The sequence below is a fragment of the Apteryx rowi genome, unplaced genomic scaffold, assembly GCF_003343035.1.
Source record: "Apteryx rowi isolate R43461 unplaced genomic scaffold, aptRow1 scaffold_204, whole genome shotgun sequence".
NCBI classification, from domain to species: domain Eukaryota; kingdom Metazoa; phylum Chordata; class Aves; order Apterygiformes; family Apterygidae; genus Apteryx; species Apteryx rowi.
Window position 1 is genome coordinate 1,138,731 of NW_020448353.1, and position 19,751 is coordinate 1,158,481.

The window sequence follows — 19,751 nt, forward strand, 5'->3', positions numbered from 1 at the left end:
AGAACCAGCTCATAGATCACAGGGACCATGCCCATCACCGCTACCTTATTCTTGAGATTTCTTAGAGGTTCCTTCCTCCCTCATCATTCTGAATACTAATGCAGGACACTATTTTTAAACCAGCACAGTCCGTACTTTGAACTAATAATGAACATCTAGAAGTTGTTTAATCAGATCAGAATCCTTCCAAAAAATTACAGATCTCTGCACATTTCTTCTGACTGCAGGAGACACAACAACTCGTCTCCCGTTACTACGGCAGAAGGCGACAAAGAGAAGCTCATACTTTCTGCCCTTAATCACACTCTGATGCAGCACAGTATGAACTAGAATGACATGTAAATAGCAGTTCTTTCCCACATTGCTGAAAGAAGGCAGGAGATTTATTTTCAGATTTGGAAAGAAAATGCATGCAGATTGAACAGAAAGCTAAGGCTTTTTTTTTTTTTTTTTTTTTTTAGCTCCTTCACTGTCTCTGATCTATTTCTTCCCTACAAAGAACTAACCCAGCGGCAAGAGCTGGCATCTGCCTGGTACCCTCGTGTCATGTGTCATTAACACTTCCAGTTAGCTGCACCTGCCCAGGGCTACAGGAGCAAGTGTGGTGCAGCAGCAACCTCCCTGGCTTCAGTGCCATGTCATATCGGAGGCGCGTGCTTTTGTGCGTGAGTGTGAATGACCCTGTGTTGTGCCACAGCACTGCCATGTACAGCACTGCCTTGTGTTTCATGGCTACAATTACTCCACAAATGATGGGTATTGTAAGTTTATAAAGGGTTTACTAGATGGCTTGTTGCCATTTGGAGGATGAAATTCAGCAATGAAACGAAAGTGAGAGTGGCTATTTGAACTTTTCAAGACATTTCTTGCCAATGCTCAGCTACAGGGTAGTCCCATTCATTTCAAAACTACACATCTAAGTTAGCCTTCTGTTTTTCCTAGAAAAGGGAGCCATAGATGCAAAGCATCCACAGTATTCAGAGGTCTCATGTGGAAGGCTATAATGAGGAGAAGTGAGCTCGGATGGAGGAAATGTGGATGCTGTTTACGTTCGAGACCTGAGGAAATACATGCTCTAGGCTGCTGTGCAGAGTCAGAAGAGGAGATAGGTGCATAGTGGAGGGGTATAGGTTATGCAGAGGTGATATTTTCGCACAGCAAAGGCTATGAGGACAAGGCTGGCAAACAAGATAGATTTGATTAAGTTTCTCTTTGTCCTAACAAGGCTGTTTAAGGGGAAAACACATTTTCAGCATATTGTTAAATGTAATTTGAAATAARATGTGTGAAATTATTCAGGCACATCCATTCCTCTCATTTCTTGTCAAATGCTTGTCATGCTCATGTACTATATTTCTGCAGTACCATTAGACTGGAAGGAGTCATAGACAGGGAACATTTCTCTCATTTTCTTTTTCCTTGGGGAATCTGGTACAATGCGAGTGCAATGACCAAAACATAAGCATCAGTAATAATATGGATCCCATTTTGCCTGCAATAGTCTCTCTGAAAAGCTACAATCATTTATTTGACACATAGTGCTCTCTGTGAAGAGCCAAGTTGAGTCTCTAAATTTTTGTCATCATGGAAAGTAGTTTTCTGTTGTTGTACCTCCAATATTCATACTTTCCATTATCCTATTTTTTTCCATGCAGGATAGAAATGTAAATATTGAAATATTCTTTCCATTTTGTGTAAACAAGACCAATGAAGAACACTGATGGCCTCCAAGGAGGAGGAAGAAAAGCATATTTAAAAATAGGAACTTCAGATTCTTTCCTAAACATTTAAAATGTGTTGTTTTCTCTCCAGAATATTAATCAAGAATAGAAGTTTTAGAAATTCATGACACACAGGGCTAAATCAGTCTATTACAGATTTCTAACATATGTAACTCATGTATCATTATGCAAAAGGAAATTTGAATTAAATTGAAAAAAGAATGCTGTACTTACTGTGGCTAATTCATCAAACTTGCCAAAGAGTTCATTCAGCAGCTTCACCAGTTCTTGGGCAGTGCACTGTGATGCCAGACTAGTGAACCCCACAATGTCTGCAAACAAAATGCTGTAAAGAGAAGGTAGAAAGCACAGAGATATCAGTACAGAAGACACCTTCACATTTTCATTATCCTCTTTTACAGCCCAAATGTGACCCAAAGCACAAACCCAAACAAGTTCTGAAATGCTACCAGTAAAGTGCTACCTGAAATAAAAAAGCAAAGACTAATAGCAGAGAACTGGGCATGAGTTTAGTGCTGATAATTGTTGGGCTGCCGTGGAGAGAGTCCTGGGACACTGCTCTATGTCTCTGTGACCCATCTAAGTTATACGTAAGGCAAAACACCTTATTCAAGTGTTTACCCTCCGAGTACTTCAGGAACATAGAGCACAATTACTTTTCTTTACAGAATGTGAATCAAGACACAAGGGAGGCTAAACAGCTTGGCCAAGTCTTGTTAAATCTGTGGTAGAGTAAGGAAAGAAATGTAGTCCTCCAAGTCCATGGCTAATGGCTTCAACTTCGGATATGCCTTAATACTTAATGGGAGGTCTAACTTTTCGGCATTTCAGTTAATCTTTGCAGATATTGTGAGGCTTAATGACAAACACTTGCAAAATAGTTGGAAGAGCTAAGGTATTGGATTCAAAACAGGAAAGCAGTGTTCAGCTATTTCCTTGCCAGCCACAGCGAGAGCCTGCAGCASCCTGTGGAAGTGCCCAGGTGGATCCCAAAGACGGGTCTTGTGCTGATATGGTTCCACGGCCAAACTGACAAACCTGGCTCAAGGTTTATTAAGCACTGCAAGACATGAGTAAATAACTTGCGTATGGTAGCTCTGTGATGTGGTTACACTGCTCCAAGTCAGGAGCTAGCACGCACACTGCTGGGTCAGACTTCTTTCACTGTGCTGCATTGCTCAGGTAAGTGTCCAGCTTCCATCAACATTCAGCAAGTTTTAATGTACAACAGTTTATTCTGCTTTAATAATAAATCCCTATCCATCTGTGATAAGGGAAGAGACTTGAAAAAAATACTACAGTTACAGAGAGAATAAAAATTCCGCTGTTGACCCTGGAACTGATCCTTTTAACTATTTCAATTCCTTCATCCAGTGGCACAGGCCCAGCACCAGCTGCAGAAACCTAATACATTTATCTCCAACACCCAGATTATAAACATCAAATAAGTGTTTATTTATCCAAATGCTAACAAACAGTCCCATGCCACATGGCCTAGGTATACTTGACATAATGTAAAACATGGCTTGGGAACTATAATTTAAGTTACACATTACAGACTCCTCTTCCCCTCAACAAACCTTCACTCTGTGGATAAAATAACTGGTGCYAGAAAAGCAGGACTAACAAATCTACTATTTCCAGGCCACCATCACCCAGCCTGAACTCYCACACAAAGCCACAAAAAAGAACAAATACAGCCCCATTCCGTTTAACCCATTAACCCCAAAATCCTTTCTCCACCAGAACAGGTTAGCTAACACATCCCAACACAAAACTAACTCCTCCAAAGTTTAATGGCTTTAATCTACAAACATGGCATACATGCTGTCATATTAAACCTTGGGGTGCACTCTTCACTCTTTTCTTCCTTGAGCACGCTTTATGAAAACGCTGATTAAAACTGCCCTGGTTCAAGAGAAGAATAGCTATTTCATTCTTACACTATTTAAACATCAAAAAAAAAGACTTCTTAAAATAAGATATTCAGCATTTCAGCATTTAGTCAATTGTACTATTTTGTGCCTCTGCTGTCGTGAACGTGAACCACCCTGGTAATGGATGAGGTAAAAGGTATTAACAGAGTACAATAAAAGCAATAATGCCAATGAAGTGCTCTGCGTATTTGCCCATGAAGATCTAGTCATTCACTTAATTCTGGATTGACATCCTTGTTGTCTGACAGCCCTAGGCTGATCTTTCTGGAAATTCATCAGTCAATGTCATATCATCCTTCTAAATTCCTTAAAGGTTTTCAGATGTACTTAAATGTACACCAAGGTCTTCCATACAGTCATCTAACCCATTTGCTTTATGATCTATGTTCACATCTCAATTCATATAGCCACAAAGAAAAAGGCACAGGGGAAAAAACAATTGTTGCAAACCAACATATCAYGTAGTATCCAGATTTTAATTAGATATTATTAGATGTGGGAAAGAGTAGTTGCCCAATATTTCCCACAGAACCAACAATTTCCACTCGAAAAAATTAGCATTGTGTTATTTTTTTAGACCTTGAATGTAGTAAAACTGTATCTGTTTACCAAGGTGTCTACAAATAAATCACTCCAGTGCCGTCACAAACACACAAAACAGAAATGTCAAGCATTTAAAGAGACTATATACTCATGTGTTAACAACTAACAGAGCAACCAATACACTGCTGATACATACAGTTACATCAAAAAGTCTCAATTACTTAAGCATGGAGCACAGGAAATGTATTCACATATCATCATTCATTTAAAAGGAAAGTTATTTTACATACAACTACCTTAGTAAGTCAGTATGGTATCCTTACTCATCCTTTAAACATTTTAAGAAAGTATTTATTGGTGTCTTTATTAATTCTTAGTGATCAGTGTTTGATTCAAAACACTGGTAATTATGTGCCAAACTGAAGTCCAACCCAAGGACACACAATACATAACTGAACATGTAATACAAAAATTTTGGTAAAACATGTAATTATAGTGTGCTGAGACAAGACCAGGGTTATGCTTGTGAACAATTTTGTACCATACTATATATTTTAAAGCTAATGGAATAGGTTAGGCAGCCTGACCACTGTTACACTTCTTTGGCATAAGGTGTTTTTTTAATATTTGTAGCTCATTTTTTTAATTTTTAATATAATATTCTTAAAACTTGCAAAATATAAAACTTCTGTGCCTGAAAACTGTGGAAATATCTCAAGTGCTGGACAAGGCACAGTGCAAGGGGGGGCAATGCTTTGAGTATACGCCCTGCTTTTTTTTAAGAGCAAATTCTGCTCGCTTCTACCACCACAAAATGTTAAAATCATAGCAGTTGCTGAATTTCTTTTGAATGCCAACTGAAGTACACAAGAGCAAAAGCAAGGTCTCAGCATGGAAGGTAGAAAGCCTCCAGTGGATGAGCAGGGGCTTTACAGACCCAAAGCGTGTCCCTGTCTGAGAGCCTGCTGTTTCCACAGTCTGTTGCCATGCAGGGGGTGGGCAGTGCTGAGGGCTGTGAGTTTGTCTGATGCACACTGAGCTCTAATATCCTAAAAATAGAATTGAAACTCATTAGCCAGTTTGTTTTATTTTAGCTAGCATGCTGACCAATATTATCTTCCGCACTCCTTCACCTGTCTGTGTCCATCTGCTATCTCTTCCTTTAGTACTTGGATTACAAGTGTTTTGGGCCAGCAACTACACTTGTTCTTTATTTTTACAATGCCTTAAAAAGAGAAAAAAAAAGTGAACCTTGGTCTGCAACAACTGTTTTTGACTATGGAGGTAAAACACCCACCTGATGCAATACACTTTTTTTTTCTGTTATGCCTTGCTCAGGTTTTTGGAACATAAAAGATACAGAAGGCAGGAGGTCAGGAGGTGGTAAAATCAACTACATGGGGTGAGAACAGATTATAATGCTTGGTAGGGCCATGGAATTCATAAGGTTACTAAAGAGAGAAATTATAAGATATACAATACCAGAATTACATTGATAAACCATGCCTGAACTGTTTCCAAGGCCAAGCAATATTTGAAAAGTCCAAGACCCTACCTATTTGTTAACAGAACACAATTCAATATTCAAATTCCCTTTCCTCTGATTTGGATATATTAACCACACGAAAATAACGAGTCTTAAACTTAGGCCAGGTCTACACTGGTATACTTAGGAAAGTTAAGACAAATTAACCACAATAGTGACATCAATGTTAAGGCATATTGATCTCTCATGTAGATACGGTCATTCAATAGCAAAGTAGCCTTGGTTCACTGTAACTTAATTGCTAATCCCCATGGAGGTCTGCATCCTCAAGAAGCATTAGTCTAGAGTGAACTAGGGCTACCCTGCTTAGGCATGAAAGCATCCATGCAACGGTACAGTATACAAAGGGACGCTTCACACTGATTGCCAAGGGCTTTTTCTTTTTTAAAGGAAAATAGTATTAAAGTATGTAGCAAAAAGCAATGACAAGCTACACATTAACAATTGGTTCTCTTAATGCCTTCTCAGGGATATGACTCGCCCTTCTTTAATTCCACAGAATTCTTAACCATGCCTTAGGGGGGACACTGATTAAAAACCAGCAAAACAATCTCAATTAAACTGTGTCTGTTAAAGAAAGAAGAGAAAAGAAAATGAGAAGAAAGTGAAAACAATGAACAAAGGCTACTTTTGTTTGTTCAGCAATGAGACTTGCACACGATTCAAGAGCAGCTCTCCGTGACAAGTGATGTATGATGTGATGGTTAGCCAGGCTAAGTAGTTCTTAGGGGACTAAGACTGGCATTGCCTCGTTACCCAGGGACTCAGAAATGCTCTCATTCCTCAGTCCCACAACTGAACCGAGGGGACCCTGAGGAGCTATTATTCTCTCTTGCTTGTGGACTATACCAAAAACGCTACGTTCCTTATGCTCTCTGGGATATTCAGTATTTGTCCTGTAGTTTTCAGTCATGTGAAGATTTTACTAAGTTGATAGGGTTGGGAAGTTTGGCTAACCCAGTAAAATCTTAAATCACTTTGGCTTTTAGACAGATAAGTTATTAGTGTAATACATTACAATAGCATATCAATATTCCAATTAAATCCTAGGGGAAAAAATAATCAGTTATTGAGCAGTGCTTTGTAAAACTTTTGCTCAGTTCTTGATTTTAATCCCTGAGCGATATCTTTGTGTTGCAGGAGCAGCGCTGTGCTGGGCTGGAGGTTTGCTTGCTCCTGATGCTGCTTGCTTCCTTGAAGGAGAGCAGAGGAACAGACCGAGTATTACTAAAGGCAGCAGCAGAGCGATTTCAAATCTTTTTGCCTGATGGTTCTATCAGAGAAGTAAGACATACTGTTGTTACTGGTTGTCTATTTTCAAGTAACAACTGTGGTTACCCTTGCAGTGACTTAAAACTCTCCTGAATGGTTCCAGTAACACCTTCTGCCCATGAATAACAGCAGCTTGTGAGCACAGATGCAGTTGGGTTATTATTGCCCTTGTTCTTGTGGCACTCAGAGCAGGGCTAAAACCCAGTTTTTACTCTAAATTTGTGAGGCTCTTTTCTGAAACATCCTACCAGTTTTACTCACACTTAGCAAAGCAAGCCTAAAATTACTTGCTATTTTGTATGACAATATTTTAGTTTTAGCATTTTTTTTAATGTATAGATTCCTAGAGCTTAGCTTAAATACTCCCCAGTGTAAACACTGCCTTTTTTTTTTTTAAACAATTTTTCAATAGTCACCTTTCTACATTTGATAAGAAAATGAGCTTAGTCCTAATCAAAATACTGGATAGCTTTCTGTCAGAAATATTTTATACTTAAATGGCTTTAGTTACCAATATTACTAAATGATCTTACAATAAATTATTCTAAAACATCTTGAAATATACATAATGACGTCAAGAAGTTACTTCTTGAGAAGTAACTTCTTGCAAATAAATCTCAAGCTTGGGTCATTTCAAAACACTTACAGGTTTGCTACAAAACATTTCCTGCAAATGCTAGCACCTGCTTCTTTCTCTCTGATCCTAGAATGTTTCCTCCTTCTTAATGAAACTCATCTAGCTTTCTGATAAGATAACTTTTTCAAAAAAGCTTGAAAAAATAGTTCCTACAGTTAAAATGTATAGTAACTTCCTCTACAATGACTGATGAGTAGTTTCTACTACACACTCTTTATGCAGACAGAATGCATAACCTCTAATATCCACATAAATTTAGCACAACCCAGTAAGCCACACAGAATACCGCAACAAAGCAGAGAAGACTATTTCTCTTAGTATGTAAAAGCAGATTTGTAAGTACTGAAGAGGAATGTTCTTCTTTTGACTATTAGTTTACCTCCTAAATTTAATGAAAGTTTCCCAAGGATTTTTTAAAGTTACCTAGAGATTTGACATGCAGCCCCCAACTCCAACAGCTATTATTTTCCAACTGTTTCTGACACAAAATTTCTGAATACAAACAAGACAGCATTCCAATAAGCAACTCAAGGGAAAAAAAAAGCAGTGTTATCAATAGCTATTCCTTGCATCTATATCACAAACAAAGATTTGAGTTGGTTCAGCAAAAGCACACAAGTTTCACAGCATTAGCTAAAACTCCTTGACTCTCTGGAGAATTTCTGCACCAGCAAGCCCTGAGTCATCCCTCCAGGACCTATTACATTCCTGGTTTTCTCCCACTTTCCTGCAATCCCTGTAGTCACAAATAAGCAGCACCTGCCCTGGTGACTCAGCAGCCCTTCTGCAGCCCTGGAGGAAACCACTCCACTGGCTAAAACTGAACGTGGAAACCCTGTTGCTTAGTTTCAGAGACTCAGGCTGCTTCCCCGCTGTGCGCATCAGTCAAGTAGCTCTTTTCTGTGGCACTCACCGGGGCGTTCTGGACGAGAAATCCCGCCATGTTCCATAGGAGATTTCAGAGCGCGTAGGTGGTAAATGTTCGCTTTCAGCAGCATTCATTCATGGGCTTTATTCACAAGAATAGTCCTGCTGGCTCCAAGGGAACCAGTTGTATAAATAGATGCTCAGCAAAATAAGGAAGCATTGTGTGCCCTGCTCTTTATTTCTGCTTAGGTCATTTTAATTAGAGTACAACTTATAATAAGAATGATATTTTAATGGAACATGCTGTTTCAGAAAGGAATCTGGTAGGAGTAGTATAAAGCTACTTCCTCAAAGATCTACCATAGGGAAAATCATTGATAATTTTATYTGTAATTTACTACACTGAGCAAGTAAAAAGTGCTCTCAAAAATTAAAGAGGGCTGTTAAAGCTTAAATTAAAAAAAAAAAGAAATTTTGTTTTAGGAGAACAAATGTTGAAGAAAACTAGTTCACTGTGAAACCTATGCCTTATGAGCTTAAAAAACATGGGGGGAGGGGGGAAGCCTGTTCCTAGGCTTTATGATCAAAGGCTTTTAAAACATTGGAATGGGTAAGCTAAATTCAAAGTTGTTTTTGACAGTTCTCATGCTTTCTAGGATACAGGACAAAACAGAAATACTCGCATGTAAATAACTGTAGACTCTATTCTAGCCTCAGACTGGATCACAACAACCTGTAAATGGCCACAAGGAATCTTTTTTATTCATTACTTCGAATCACGGATTACTTTGTCTGAAATTAGTATCTCTTGTTACATGGCAGTCAGCTCTACTTCTCACTTGTAAAAATTAGGTTAAATCAAATTCCTGTACTGGAAGCTCAAGAAACTGGTAGCAGTTCAATACTTACTTTCCATTTATGTCTTGAATGCAATTTGATTTTTAGAGTAGTGTGAACAGTTGTCTGTTTAAATACCAAATCAGCCATATCCTTGTCCGTGCATACATTCAAACAGTTCCATTAGTATCTGATGGAGTGGGAGAAGTCTACTTCAAAACAGACAAACAATGAAATATGTTGACAGCTCCATAAAGAGCATACATTTGAGCTGGAACACAACCTTAAATTATTTAGTTCAGTTACAGCTTCATGGAGAGATTCCAGTCAGGACCTGCATATTTTTATGGTAGCCATTGTACATATATATGTATATTTATACATGTATGTATGCATGCCTGTATAGGTATATAACCTGAAAAGTTCTCAGCCCTACAAAGTCAGATGAGGGGTAAGAAAATGAAATATGAATCCTACTTTACTTACCCTAATCTTAGGAAAGAACTTTCCCTCCTATATTACAACCCACGGMAAATAAGTGAGCACATTCCTGAGCATCACAGAAGAGGTGGCATGTTAGGGATTCTCCACACACAAGTTGACATATGGTCCTCACGTGCTTCATCGTGAGCTTGGCTGGAATTGCACCAGTAAAAATAGAATCTATGCTGTTCTGAAATGGCTCCTGAACTGCACATGGACTATTTCCTTCTTGTGCGGCACAGAAATGATTTCAGTCCATGGTTATTTTTCTTTCCTGGTGCTTGAATCTTGCCTCCTCGCTTGGTCCATACTGTAGTAATCTTGGATGCGTAACTGCTTGTTTTGTTTTGCATACTGCATTTGCCTTATATTGTTTGTTTCCATTTAACACATGCAAACTTATTTTCCTGCTGTTTGGCAATCCTTTCAAAAACTTTACAAGGCAATACACAAAAAAGCCTCTCTTCTTCCTCTTTGAATGACACAAAAATCACATCTATGAGGTCAAGATTTACCCACTTGGCAATATTCAACTATTCTACACAAAATGTAGAAAGAGAAGAAGCAAAGCCGTAGAGAAGAGTGGAGAATTTTTGGCAAAGGACTGATTTTCATCAGATTATGAAAATTCCATTAGACCTTTTTTTTGGAAAAGTTCCATATTTTCTATTTTTAGTCATTATCCTTTATGCATTTCAGTCTACACTGGAGATAATTAAACTTACCTGAGAAAGATTTCTTGTTCCCTCTTGCACATGCACAAATACACTCACAGGGTTGGCATGAATAACAGCCTTTTCTTGTATCATTATTTTGCTTCCAAATGTAAGGTCAATTTGGGCCTATTTATCTTTCACATTTGATATGAAACTGATGCTGAACACAGATCTTCCATGCTCTCAAATTTTACAGTAATGGATTAGGACAGAATGGGGTGGGGTGGGAAGGCAGTTCTTTATATATATTTCATTTCCTCTGTAAATACAGCAAAAATCATGATCAAATCATCACTAAGCTGTATTAGGAGAAACCTAGTGATGGAAAGGCAAGGAACATAAAAAAATACAAATAATAAATGTGATTAGAGTTGATTTAAATACAATTCTAATATTTAGAGCAATGAATTTAAAAATAAAAAGTTAAAAGGGAAAAAAAGAGAGAGTAAGAAAAGGAATATCTGAAGTGACCAAACAATACTTCAGATTAGTGTGGATTGTTAGTATGTTATGAACTTGTAGATTGATCTTCCCTAACAAGCAAGTCTCATAAACCTAAGAAACAGAAAGTTAGTTGAAAAGAAAAAGTGAGGCAAGCTTCTTAGATGTTAAAGCTTGCCTTACCTTTGGTTTGAGGTAGACTCTGAGTTGCCAATGCTTTAAATATTTATCTCCCAAGAGAATTATGATACTTAAGCAAGTAATGTTCATAGATCACCATTTGTAAAATTCTTCAACAGTGGCAGCTGGCAAATGGCTATTATTTATTCAATGACTTAGGCCAGATTTTCATGCTAACTCCAAGTTTGTAAAACTTCTCATTCAAAATGCAATTTATTTTATTTTTTATTTGCTAGATGTGATCATTCTGGAGAAGGGGTTTTACCCCACAGTCTAGTGCACTTAATAGGGGCCCCTCCAAGCTTCTGTGATGACACTGCAGTTCTGTGAACTATAGAGCCGTATATTCACATACCGAACCCGAACCATTCAGAAGTACTCAGTGCTCATTGATGGGCCATATTCATTGATGCCCACAGATCAGCCTCAAATGGAATATAAAGCAAGTTTTAACTGGCCCTCCCAGAATTCTTCAACTGATGTTCAAGGAGTTTAATGTTTTGTACTGCAGAAAGAAAAATAAAACCCTGGGGACTATGGAGGTCTGAAGTGATTTATGCCTAAAGACTTATCCGTGAGCAATAGAAATGCCTTTCTTTACTGGAGATCTGGAAGAGCTCGCCACAGTGTGACACAAGCCTGAGGACAGCTCTGCCCTCAGCGTGAAGAAGCTGGTTCCTGGTTCCCTGCTGGAGGCTCGCTCTCCTGGACTGCAGGCAGTCGTTTACCAACTGTTTGATAGCTGGTAAAATATTTACCAAGTAATTGATAAACCAGAGCTGTTGCCAAGGTAGATCTGAAATATAATGAGAGGAAACACTGTGTCCTGTCAAAGCCTGCCATACAGTGAAGTTATTAATAAATGCACCTGCACGGCCTACCATGACACTGCAAATGTCCTCCTTAGAGATCCAGCATGACTCCTACTTTCTTAGCTCTTTTCAAAAGCTAGCCTTTAAGAATATGCTTGAGCAAGGGGAAAAGGAGCGCTTTAATTTTTTCCCTAAGTACTTGAAAAAGATCAAATACTCAATACAGCGAGGCCAACAGAGAAACTGCAGCTGCAGGAGAGAAGAAAGACTTTCTCACAATTATGGGTGATCAAGAAAGTACTCTGTTGCTATATGGTCCAATTTGTCAAGCAACAGGGAAGGCAAGGGAAGGACTGTTGTGCATAACAAACACTCTAGTAGATTTCCAGAGAATTCCTTATAAACTGTATTTATTGATTTAATAAAAGAAAATAGTTAATGTTTCCCAAAGCAAGCTAAAAAATTTAAATAAAAAGTACATCAGAAAAAGGTTAAAAGAAATAAAGAACTCGGTGAAAATTGATGACTAAAAGCTGCAAAGCATGGCAAGGTATGCCAGCATCCAAAGGGCTTTATTCTCTATCATGCCTCTAATTCTCTATTCTCTAACATGCATCCCTCATAACCTCAGTTGAAGGTAGTGGGCAGGAGATCTCATTAAGCTGATTTGAAGGAGACTTGCAGTATAATGTGTAATGTCTCATACTCTGTATGTTGGGGCACACTGTATCATCACAGCTATTTGTTTTGCATCATTGTAATACTTTCCAAGGCTTTGCATTCACTTCCAGGAATCATGTGTTCATTTTATTCTTCTGAGAATGCTTCTGGAAATCTTTCACAGCTCCATGGAACATATGTAGTTTAACCCTCTTTTCTTCCACAGAAACTTGGAAAATCTGTCTTTTGATAATATATCCCAGAGGCATGACTGTATATTTTATTATTCCTTGCTGTCTACAGGGTCTCTTCTCACAATCCTGGAGCAACAATATCTTTTCCTAGTCCATGATTCCCTTCCTATAGGTATATCTATTTTCACTTTAATGTATCTTCCTGCATTTTTCCGGGAGAAGGTAAAGAAGATAGCTGTGTGAATAATTTATTTTCCACATGCAAAAGTTAGTGATTGAAGATTTTCTGGGTTTTGAGGTGGATATTTAGAAGCCTGAAACAGATGGCTTTTTGCTGGTATTTTTTTCTTGGTCTTTTTATTTTTCTTCTTATTATTATTAATAGGCAAAGAGTGGGAAAATCATGTACCTTCCTAATTGCTTGCCTACCTCCTCCAGCCTATCCTTTCTGGAAGATGATGGTCTGACATTCCTACWTGTTTGTTGGGAGAAGAAGAAAGGGTTGCTATAAAAAAAGGTAAGAGTGCAGCGTATTCTTCATTTTCCACTGTATAGTGTTGGGATTAGAAGCTCCAGAAATTTAGAGATGAAGAGGGTTTTTGTTTGTTTGTTTTAATAATGCTGTTTTATGGAATGCTTGGTATAACCAGGTCAAGTCTTGAGAATATGGGGATGGTCTCTTAGCTCTGCCCAGCATGGCACTGAACTGCCATTACTCAGGACATAAAAGTTGTTTCCATCTCCCTAAACAGGTAGGGAACATATCTTACTTACTGGTCTTGACCTCTGCAATTAAGAGCTACCAAAGACTGTAGCCATCAATGCTAACTATGCAGCATCAGCTCCAGGGTGTTTGTACGCTTACAGATAATTTAGAATATGAGTGTTAAAGACTAAGAGTTCTGTGTATGTAGTGATGATGATTAATATTATGTGAGATTTAACCTTTAGCAAGAAATGTGTTGCAAATGAATTATTTCAGTAATGTTTAGTTTTACACTGTAAAACCAGCCCAATTTGTCATTCTTCTAAACACTCCCATCACAGCAATCTCTAATGCCCTAGCTGACACAGATATATTCAGTTTCAACTGCTCAGTCAACAGGAAGTGGTCCTTGCAAATATGAGAGTGAACAACTCAATGGGAGGTAGCCTGAACCCCAAAAGAAGGAGCTTCCTGGTGGGTGAGGGAGAGGAGGAGGTAGGTGCTCTGGGAGTTTACTCCCTCTTCACTGCATAAGCACACAGCACAAGTCACATGAGACAGCAGCTTTGTGGCATTACCTAAACCTCTTTGAAACTGTTTCATATATGGAGGCAAGGCACTTACAGAAAATGTAACCACAGGCAATGTGATAAAACAGCTCTGAGTAGACAAGGCCTGAGAGGAATTCGTTTGGAGGAACAAAGGAGAATAGCAAACAAGGAGAATACACTCCACTTTAACAATTACCAGCATACATGAGGCCACTTGCTGAATGTCCTGTCACTGAACAAGAGCAAGAAGCAGAATGGGGCCCCAGTCAATATCCTCTGAGGAGGAATGCTCATATGATGGTGACTGATGTATATTTTCTTAAGTTTACAACACACTTTCTTTCTACATTTCCATGCTATTACCCAGCAAAGCTATTGCACTAAAAGTAATCTGTTTTATTTTCAGGAAGTAAGAATGTGGTGTTGTTAGCATGCAACACAAATATTCCTGTTCACCAAGCATATAATACAGTACACAAAGAATTACCACCCATTTGAAAAAGATTTCCTACCTCCCAGCATTACTATTCTAAGCCATTTATTGGTTCATCATTATCTTCTGAGAAGACTATTCAGTTTCCTTAGTGGGCCCATTCTCCCCCTGCACATAAACAACAAATCTTTACCGTACTGCTTGTTTTTTACGCTCTAAGATCTGATTGCAACTGCATGTCACTATATCTGTACTAAACATTCTGTTTTAAATTATTTCATGGGCTACATCAATCCTACCTAACATTGTCATGTCTTTGAATGTAAATCTTGTGGAAAATCCTTTCAGGAGGCTTCAGGAAATCTTCCTTCATTTCCATTGCAACATTCCTGGGCAAAAGACTCATCAAGAGACGTTCCTAAAAGAAAATGTAAACAACATTAGTTTTGTGGTATAGTATGTTCCCCACTATTCAACAGTTTTGAACTAGTAAACTAGACAAACTTTTCCTAATCTAGCCTGCTTCCTGAGAACTTCAGCTCCATAAACAACACAAACCGCTTCCCTCAAATTTCTGCAGCCTTTGTGGGTGTCTTTCTGATTTCCTCCGCACCAAAAAAAAATAAAAATAAAAAAACCTATGCAGAAAGGGAAGAGCCAGCTTCAAGAACAGATAATTGTCCATAATTATCATTAACATCACAATGCTAATAATAATAACTTACTTTATCATTAGTACCATTTATCTATCTGTGAAAGAATTTCCAGGATCATTTGCTATCCTTGTGTGTACTACTTGGGAATCTAATGAAAGTGTTACATTACAGGGACTATGACAGCTGGTTATTAAGCAGCGAGAATGGATGATAGATTTATCCACGCAGTCTGAATCAGCAGAACAGTAATAAAGGTACAGTTTTAATGGTGTCTTATCCAGCATGGAAATGCCTGTTCAAGGAAGCTCAGTAATAGAATGCAACAGCATAAAACCCTGGTTAAAAACATTTCTGCTTGCTATACCCACAGAGAGATTTTAGCAGGTGTCACTGACCCTCTTAGAATAAAAGACCTCTAACATTTTGGATCTGGTTGGTATTAACTACAAAGGTTTATGTAGTTATTCCACATATTCTGGCCCATTCAGAGGTACCTAGAGAGCTTGTAGCAGGTACTGTACTTACATTCCTACCAATGCTCTGTTCTCATACAGAAAACATTTGCCATTTAAAATGCACTATGCCCACTTTTGTTGCTGTGTGCAGTTCCCAGTTTATCAGTCAGGTTTCCTAGCTTCAGTCACTGTAGGAGACAGAAGGAATTCACATTACCACGTCTGATCTGGTGCCAAAGTAATGGCAGTGATGAGACACTACACGAGCGCAGATCTTGGCCAGACTGCAACCTCCTTTTATTTGAATGGCATTAAATAAATAAGGAGCAACAATTAACACCAAGAAGAGGGTATTTGCACAGACAAGTTCTCTGTATTGCTCACATGCACATGTTCACCAGCCACAAACTCCCAACAATGCCAGACTACTCAAACGGTTTCTCATTTTACAGTTCTGGTTTACACAGTTGCTTCTGAAAGATGACACATTGAATATTTACCTCACAGATGAGTAAGTTAAACTTTGCAGAACTGTCCCTGTCCTTATTTTACACTAAAGTGCCTTAATATGCCTGAGGCAGTACATTTGGACTTGAGGTTAAAGGTCATTCACATTGATTAAATCTATTTCCTACTGTTCTCACATATGTACTAAGAATGTTGCAAAGAACATGATGGAATTAAGTATTTACGAACAGTTTATGTATAAATCCATTTCAAATTAACCAAATAGTCTCAGATCTTGATGGGAAATGGTAAATTACTACAATTTTTATGTTAATTAAGCATAAGCATACATATCTCTGCAACAGAATTATATAATGTTGGTTAAAATCCAAAAGAAATAATTTTGTCAACAGTGGAATTTTTGAAGCTCTCTTTCCCATTACTTGTTATCTTGCAGTTGATTAACTGTTTTAACTCAAATATACTGAGTCTGTAACATGAGCTGACCCCTTATTAGGCAACAGAGAATCCACACAAGAGAGAAGTCTTGCCTGAGGATTAAATTCTCTGGTGCTTAAGATGGTATAAACTCCAGATGATACTGGAATTTCAGAAGTATTATTCTGGATGTCAATTTTCTGTTGTCTGATAAGGACTAAAATGCTTACTGTAGCTTCTCTCAGTGAGGGTATTAAAGAAGATCTTTGCCTTTCTGCTGGAACAGACAAGCAAATTCCAAAGCTGTTACGGGGAGAGAGTGTGGTTTCAGTTTCTTTTTCCTAGAAAGCCAAACTAAAACAGACAGACAAACAATCAAACAAAAATTATATGAACAGGCTCTGACAGGATCTTACAGAGACCAGTGCTAACTGATGAGCACTTCTTTGGCCTGTGCATACAATTACAGTAAAGGAGGTGAATAAAAAACTCACAACTAACATCTGCAGTGCACAGCCAACAGCACAGAGGCCAGGGAAACAATAACAACCATTGCTCTGAAAGTAGCATCGGGAGAGCTGCATCATCTTACAGCTTTGAAACTTGCAGCGTTATGCTGCCAGATGTGTTAAGGCAGGCTACAAAATTGGTAATTCCTATGCATGTTAGTATGACTATTACAAGATGTGAAGGGAGCTGATGAAAATCCTATTTCAAATTGTGGTGGTTTGCCTTTTCATATTACAAAGTGGTTTAAAAAAATTAGAGATGAAAAAGAAAGTGATGGATTAGTGAGGAAGAGCTGGACAGGCTTTACAAAGAGGGCTGGCGGTCTGAACTCATTGAGTGAGTAAAGACTCAATTAGGGCTTTATCAAAGGGCCGTCATGACTGACCTCTCAGGCCAAGCAGGGAAACAGCAGTGTGGTTATAAAGTGTTATCACTGGAAGAGAGACTGGCAAATACAAGAAACAATCCCACAGTGGAAATTATGGAAGTAGTGAAAAAGAATGAAAGACATCATCTAGCTCTCCAAAAAAAAAAAAAAAAAAAAAACAAAAAAAAAAAAAGGTAAAACGAACCTTTTTTATTTTGGCAAAATCTCATCTGTCAAGCAAAGTGGTGTTGCCTTCCAGGTCACCCTAAGGAATGATTAAGGACTTAGATTTGGAGTGGTAAGAATTAAATCATATACGCCAAATACAGTTGGGGGAAGGTTTGGGAAAGGGCTCCATTTGGATCTCTATTCAGCAGGTCCTACCATCATTGTCTGATTTTTTTCATTTGCTTCTGCGAGGCTGATCCACTTCAAAAAATAATCTGAAAATCAGACCAAAAGGAAAACTAGATGTGCACAGCTGCAGAGAGCATTGAATAGAACAAGAGACAGCACAGCAGCCAGGCTGGTCACATTCGTGATGACATTCATGCTTGAGTGGCTGCTGCCTCTGACAGCGATGGGTGATGACAGAAAAAATTGAAAAAGTGAGACAGATAGGGAGCACTAATTAATTAACAACAACTTTGACTAGAATAAAACAACACTCATGCTTCAGGCCTTCTTCTCAGTGATAAATGAACTTGTCTTGGGGTAGGCTCAACATGTGGTATATTCCTGTTTTGAATCCAAAACACAGAAGCTAGTAGAAAGATACAAATGGCTTCATGTTTTCACCTTTCTCTCTGATCTACAATGTTGTTTAAATTTATTACAGCTAGTTTCTACCTGGAGAATGAAATTTTGGCCCCATGATCAACTTCTGCTATTCCAGGAATTTGTACTCCCTTGTTCTGCATTAAATTTTCACTCAGCATTAACATGATCTGAAGTGAAATCACATACTGAAAAAATGATTCTTTTCAGAGATTATTGCCTGCTGAGGATTTTGCATTCCCTGCACAAATCTCATTTAGAAAAGGAAATGACAGATGAGAACCTATATCACCTTCATTCAAAGTGGTTTTTTTGCCAAACTTGTATTTTAAATTGCCAGTGCAGCCTGGGATCTGGAACACCAGACTGGGCTGTCTCTGCCAACTGTCTTATCCCCATTAATGAAGATTTCTGCACCACTAATGAAGACTTAGTTAATTCTTATGAGAACACTCAATTTAGAAAAACATCCATATTTCATTCTCCCACAGCAATGAAGCATTGTTAGAGATAAGAAAAGGAACAAACACATACATTTGACTCTGCATCAAGTCCAAATGTGTATATTAAGCCAATAAGAAATTACCCAGTGCTGCATTGGCAGTATTCAACAGCTAGTACCATTATGCACGTGACACAGGGAAAATATGTAAATGGTAAGTAATTCAAATAAACTTTTCTTTTTCTTCACATAGTTAATGATCAAAAAGACTCTAAATTACAAATTGTTTTTTTGGAACATTCTCAACCGTAATTGCAAATACAAACTTCTGTACTGCAATTCTCACTTCGGGCTGGACTTAAGGAAAAGTGTCTTCAATAATTAGTCCTGCAGTTATTCATTCAAGACTTAGCTAGACAAAGCCACAGTTGACCTGATCTAGTGTTGCTGGCAGTCCTGTTCTGAGAGGGAGGCTGGAGTAGATCACCTCCAGGGGTCCCTTCCAAACCACGTTTCCATCAGTCTGCGATATATGGTAAAGGGGGGCACAGCACAAGCATCAGGCGTAGAGGGTATCCATGGCTTCTGGGAAGCTACTGAATCCATCCCACCACCTTACAATACTCAAGTGAGGCTCTTAACATAGAAGGGGAGCTTAGGGCTCAGCAGGCTAGAAGCTTCTCAGTACATCTCCCTCTTCCATCTCCATCAGCTTTTCCCAACCGCAGCCCTGCTCTGCTCTTACATGTTCCTAATACATTTATTGCTCCTCTCTTCAAATGAGGAACAACCCCATTTTGAACACCGCTGCTGTGAAAGTTCTCATTTTACTGCTTTCTCCAATCACTCATGACTTTCTCAAAGTCCCTTTGAAGTTTCCACCTTGATTTATAATCATTTTATGCAGCTCCCCAAACAATGCTATTCAGCCTAGTACCACATTGTATTACTATTGTATGAAGTGATTTATTTCAACATCTGTATGGAATATGACTGTGGCACATTTTGAAATCCCTTTAACAAACTGTAACTCATACCCCCTCATCAGAAGAGAAGCCTTAAATGCAGTAAAATGTATTAATGTTGCTAGACAGCATTCTTT

General features: G+C 38.4%; 1 protein-coding gene across 1 annotated transcript in view; it reads right to left on the bottom strand.

The window, feature by feature from the left end:
• Positions 1 to 19,751, bottom strand: part of ADCY1 (adenylate cyclase 1) — a 152,892-nt gene that overhangs the window by 72,055 nt on the left and 61,086 nt on the right. The window contains exons 3-4 of the mRNA XM_026063946.1: positions 14,857 to 14,975; positions 1,956 to 2,067 (exon numbers count right to left, since the gene is read on the bottom strand). Coding sequence (XP_025919731.1) covers positions 1,956 to 2,067; positions 14,857 to 14,975 — 231 coding nt within the window. The remainder of the gene's footprint in view (positions 1 to 1,955; positions 2,068 to 14,856; positions 14,976 to 19,751) is intronic.